Source organism: Pterocles gutturalis, unplaced genomic scaffold (assembly GCF_000699245.1).
Source record: "Pterocles gutturalis isolate BGI_N339 unplaced genomic scaffold, ASM69924v1 scaffold18989, whole genome shotgun sequence".
NCBI lineage: Eukaryota > Metazoa > Chordata > Aves > Pterocliformes > Pteroclidae > Pterocles > Pterocles gutturalis.
In genome coordinates, this window is record NW_010128646.1 from 1 (window position 1) to 5532 (window position 5532).

The 5532-nt window shown below is 59.4% G+C and overlaps 1 protein-coding gene across 1 annotated transcript; it reads right to left on the reverse strand.

Moving 5' to 3' along the window:
* Positions 1–6: 6 nt before the first annotated feature.
* Positions 7–4860, reverse strand: RALGDS (ral guanine nucleotide dissociation stimulator; the record flags this gene model as incomplete). Its single annotated transcript, XM_010079711.1, has 12 exons — positions 7–45; positions 414–446; positions 771–857; positions 957–1034; positions 1695–1779; positions 2134–2237; positions 2367–2582; positions 2712–2833; positions 3213–3406; positions 3534–3608; positions 3976–4169; positions 4670–4860. Coding segments are annotated over 12 exons (1418 nt in total), but the record flags the coding sequence as incomplete, so codon positions are not given.
* Between the last annotated feature and the right edge of the window lie 672 nt (positions 4861–5532).

The following is a 5532-nucleotide window of genomic DNA, read 5'->3' on the forward strand; positions in this document are numbered from 1 at the left end:
GCAGGCGGACTGGAGCAGCTTGATCTGGGCGATGACTTCGAACTCCTGCAGTGAGCAGAGGTCGTGAGACCACATCTGTCTGCCCCCTCCACGAACAGCCCAGCCCCACACATGGAGGCAAATACGAATGACCAGAATCCCTCTCCCCAAAAACAAAGAACACAGAATCCCAGACTGGATTGGGTTGGAAGGGACCTTAAAGATCATTGAGTCCCACCCCCCTGCCATGGGCAGGGACACCTCCCACCAGTCCAGGTTGCTCAAAGCCTCATCCAGCCTGGCCTTGAACCCCTCCAGGGACGGGGCAAAAAAGGAGAGGGAACAACCCCAAAGTGACCGGCACAGCCTGGGCTTGCACCAAGTCAGCCTCCTCCCTCCACCCCGCTGTGCTGTTGCCAGGGCAGAGCTCTCACCTTCCTTCTCTTCTCAAAGTTGATCAGCCCACCCTGGAAAGGAAGGGAGACAAACGTCAGTGTGGAATAAGAAGGAAAAAAAAATTGCTCCCATCCCTCCCTGTCCCCCCAGCTTGCTGCCACAGCCATGGGGACATCTGTGCCGAGGGGCAGTGACCCATTTCCATGGGCTGCCAGAGGCGGATGTGCGGATGCGGTGTCGGATGGAGGACGCAGGAGGTGCAGCGTCCAACACAGGACACACGGGTGCAGTGTCCAGCACAGGACGCGTGGGGCACCAGCCCTCCATCTATCAGCGCGGGCTCTGGGGCGGCTGTGCAGGAGGAGGAAGCAGAGGATGGAGATGGAGGTACGTACATCCAGGAAATCCTTCATGGCAGTGTCCAGCATCACCAGGTCCGTGAGAAAGGTGCCAAGGTAGGGAATGGTGCCCTGCATCACACCCTGCGGGGACAAGAAGGGACAGCCAGGGTCAGCAGAGAGCCGGGACCAGCCCGGGCAGCCCCCGGGGAGGGGACATGGGGGCGGCTGTGCCAGACTCACCATCTCCCGCTGCTGTTGCTGCCGCTTCTGAGCCCTCTTCGGGTTGATCTCCAAGGTGGCAAATTTGGACGTGCCCTCCTGGATGGTGGGGAGAGGTGGGGGTCAGCGCGGGTGGGAAACCGCACTAACAGATGAGCTAAAATGCACCCGGGCTTTCATGGGTACGACTGCCGTGTGGGGGGGGCCGGGAAGAGGAGGAAATCAAAGCTGGGCTTTTTCATGGCTCACAGGGAGGAGAGGCTCATGAATAGGAACTGCTGCTCCCATTTCCAGCTCTGAATAAATAGCTCTTCAATGGGATGTTTTGTTCCCTTTTGCATTTAGTGTCCTCAGCCCCCAGACTGGAGCTAGGCTGGGAAGATGCGGAGAGGCTCCACAGGGAAGAAGGACATTTCTCCTGCAGCCTTTTACAAACCCTACAAACCCCACCCGAAATCAAGAGGACTTTGCACTGGGCTGTTAAAACACAGCTGCCATCCCCTCCTGCACTGGATCCCACCCCACGGCTTATCTCTGCTTCCTGAATTGCTTTGCAAGCTTCAGGCAATGATGACTTTTGGGTGGAGAAGCAGAAAGCCCAGCCTGGTCCGAAACCCCTGCCTGTTCCCCAGGCTGGGCACGCCCTGCCTGCACCCTCGCCTGCAATCCCGGCAGCGCTGGAGCCCCGTGGAAACTTCTGCCAGCATCAGCCCCAGCTCCCTGGCAGGGACAGGGGCTGCAGGTGCCACCTCCCCATACCTTAATGAGAAGCTCCCGGCTCAGTGAGTGGTTGTTCTCATCGGAGAAGATCTCTGAGAGCTCCTGGAAGGTGCGGAAGCTCTCCCTGCTCAGGGAGAAACACGGGGGGAGTCACCAAGGTGTCACCCTGGGGTCTCCTCCTTGGGGTCTCCTTCTGCTCACCCAAGGACCATGCTCACAGCTCTAGCAGGGCCTCGCTGTTCGGGGGCTATTCGAGGGTGTTTCGCATGGAGAGGAGGAGGAGATGATGGTGCTTTTATCTCTTCACCCTCCTTAGGTCCCTGGACAGCTTACACTGGTCCCTGGGTTTTGGGCACACTCCAAGAAGCAATGCTGGAGCTGAGATGGTCCCATCTACACTGTCAAGGGCCACGGCCACAGCACCACCTCCCCCTCCAAACCTCCCCACGGCCACAGGAGCCCAGAAGACACCGCTTACCGCAGGACCTCGTCCCAGGTCTTCTTCAGCCGGTGAACAGCATTGCACTGCAGAGCCGAGAGGATGGCTCGGAGGGAGGAGAAGTTCTTCAGGATGCGGCACTCCTGGGGACAGACAAGGAGATGTCAGGACTGGGCATTAAAGCAAGCCCAGAGCTCTGCTGGGACCCGCACGCCGCAGAACCTCAGCCCTGGGCGCAGGCAGGAGGGGGGCAGGACGGGCGGCTGTCCTACCCGAGCCACTTCGATCCACCGCTCCACCACTTTGGCCCTCTGCTGCGGCTTCAGGGACCGGTCTCCCAGACATGTGGCGATGACGCAGTTGGCCACGCTGTTGAACTGGGAGACCGTGGCACGGATGGTGGGTGCCAGGTTCTCCTTGCCCTTCTTGTCGCGCTGGGACCAGATGCAGCCCAGGCAGTGGTAAGGCACCACCTTCTTAAACAGCTCCTGGAAGAGAAAGGGATGGAGATGGGTCTCTTTGGGGTCCCTGGGAAGGTGGAAGGGAAGAGACAGGCTTGTGCCCAGAGCAGCAGGCGGGTAGAGCACCATCGACCCAGCTGTTGAGTGAATACTCACCGCGTCCATCAGCGTGAACTGTTCTGCCACCATCTCTGGGGAGAAGGAGAGGAAATCCGGCTTCCCGTCCCCGACCCCGTTCTCCTCCACCAGCTGGAAGGTGCAGCCACCGTGCTCCACAGCTGCAAGAGACAGTGTGAAGCTGAGCACCGCAGCGCTACCGCCAGCCAGGACCAATGCTGACCCACACCAGCCTCTGCGGGCACCCACATCCCACCTCCCCGGCTCTTAATTCCCATCTGGCTTCACGCCTCGAGAAATGAGGCTCAGATAAAAGGATAAGCATTTTAAAGCTGGACACAAGTGTCTGCAGAGGATTAAAGGCAGATTAGCTAATCCATTTAGGAATCCCACTCTGGTTCGGTTGGATTAGCTTCCTGGTGTGCCTCCATATAAATACAGGTTTTAGCCTGAGGTTTTGGAGACCCTTGATGCCAACCAGTAGCACTTTCTCCACCTGCAGCCCCAAACAACCTCCTGCAAGCGGGGAAAGGATCCCACCTTCTGCTTCGGACTCGCTCTGCTCTTGCTGCTGGAACTGGGCGAGCAGGATGCGGGCTCGGCGCTCCAGGTCCGAGCCAGGGATGTTGTGACGCACGTAGGAGATGAGTTGCTTGAGGCAGGCGAAGTCTGGGGGCTTGCGGAAGTCCTCCGAGTACTGGTCCAGCCAGGCACCCAGGATGGAGGAGATGGTGCTGTGGGCAGAGGGGGAACACAGGCAAGCCTGCGTGAGAATCGGGTGCCAGGAGAAACCCCTGCACCCCAGAAGAGCTATCAACCAGAGCCACCCATCTCATTCACCCACAGCGCAGCTGGACTTACTTCTTCAGCTCCATCCTCTCATCCACGGCGTGCTTGGCGTGGTCCCCGTTCGCCTGCACGTGGAGTTTGCCGTACCTGGGGGGACACAGCGAGGAGGCAGTCAGTGCCCTGGCCTCAGGTGTGTCTCGGTGCTGCCTCTTCCCCCTCCACATCTCCCCCAGCTCTGCTGCGGGTCAGGATGAACCTCCCACCCACTGTCCTGCTCCCCGCAGCCTCCCACAGCCCCATGTTATGGGAAGAGGGGAGCAGCCAGCACCAGCTGGAAGGACTCCAGCTCTCTGGGCAGTCATGTCCTCCCTGCCCTGTCCCAAAACCTTCAGACTGATGCTGTTGGGAGAAGCCCATCAAGGCACGGCAGCAGAAGATGCTGGGGCTCTCCTGGCCAAGCGGGCTCAGGCACTGGCCACCCCCAGCTGTGTTTTGGGGTGTGGGGTGACATCACCTGTTAAGCAGCAGGTCCAGCACTTGCTTGGTGGTGGCGAAGGCCCGGTAAGTGCACAGGAAGATGGTGACATAGGTGGAGTCATTGCCCTTGAAGGCTGAGACCAGGTACTCCACCAGCTTCTCCAAGGTCCCAGCTTTTATTGTCCGCACCTTACACGTCTCGTAGAGGTTTAAGGCTGACTCGTTCTCAAACTGCCGGGACAGGAGCACAAGTCAGTGGGCTGGATGAAGACAGACACGTTCAAGGGCAATGCAGTCCCACCAGCTTCACAAGCCATCACTGGGGTCTAGGATGGGACCCCAGACCCCCTGCAGTGCCTGGGGCTCCCATGGTGGGCTTCAGGGAGAGAAGCCAGGTCTCCTTCGAGACCAAATACCAGCAGCTCAGCTGAGAAGACTTTAGCCTTTGGGAAATCCCAGGAAAGCCTCAAGGTTGCCCTATTTTGCAAAATGGGGCTTCAGACTGTTTCCCCCGTGCCCCTTCCCATGGGGCAGAGGCCAGGGGGTGCTCCCAGGTAAATACAAGATTCACAGGTAAGGCTTGGAAGGAAATGCATGGACAGGGGGGAGCAAGAAGAGGACAGGACATGGGCTGGTATCGACCCTGCCAAGCTTTGACAGGTCACCATGTCTCTGGCAAGGAAATGTCCAAAACCAGCCCATGGTGGGAGGCTGGCGGAGCCCCCACTTACCCCCAGCCATCGCTGCCCTTTGTTGGCCGTGTGATGGAGCTGCACCTTCCGGAGCGATATGCTGTAGATCACACCATCCTCCAGCTCTTCTCCAATCTCCTGCGTGGAGCTCTGCACAGGAGGACATGATACACCATGAGATAAGGAGGGTGAAGCGCAGCAGAGATGCTCTTGCAGACGTACGAGGCATCCTGGTGAGCCAAAGGCAACAGCCGGCAGGCAGCAAGAGCCTCCCTCGCCTGCTCAGAAATGCAAACCAGGTGACACCAGTCCTCCTGGCCAGCTCAGCCCTGAGCCCACCTGTGCCTGCACACAGCCAGAGCCAGGACCTTGGGATGCTGCTCTTGGTCTGGTCTGTGTCCCCTGGCTCCGTGTCTCAGCCCTTCTGCAAACCCAGGCTGCACCAGCACCGGGTGCCGGACACAGCAGGGACCCCTCGGCGGGCAGCAGCACACCCCCAGACCCACCCTGGCTGCCTCCCCCTCCCCAAGCCTTTGCCTTTCCCGTAAGGTGACATTGCCGCCTGGTCTGACCCTAATCTTGGTAATCTGTCCCTGTGGGAACCGAGCACCTCGGCGCTCCTGCAGTAATAAATAATAACTGTGAAACTAAGCCGCCCGCGAGCTTTGGCAGCGCTGGCCCCACACACGAGGCAGAAATCCAAGGGTGGAGCTCAAATTTGGGAGGAAACCCTGGGGAGCGGCACCAGGGTGGGCTCGGGCACAGCCAGGACAGGTCCTGGTGCCCCTGGGGACAGGCACCTCCAGCCCACAGCCCGACCCAGCTAAGAGGCTCACATCCCTGCTCTGAGCGATGGAGACCACCTAAAATTTGGCGAGGGAAGAGAGGATGCTCCTCGGGAC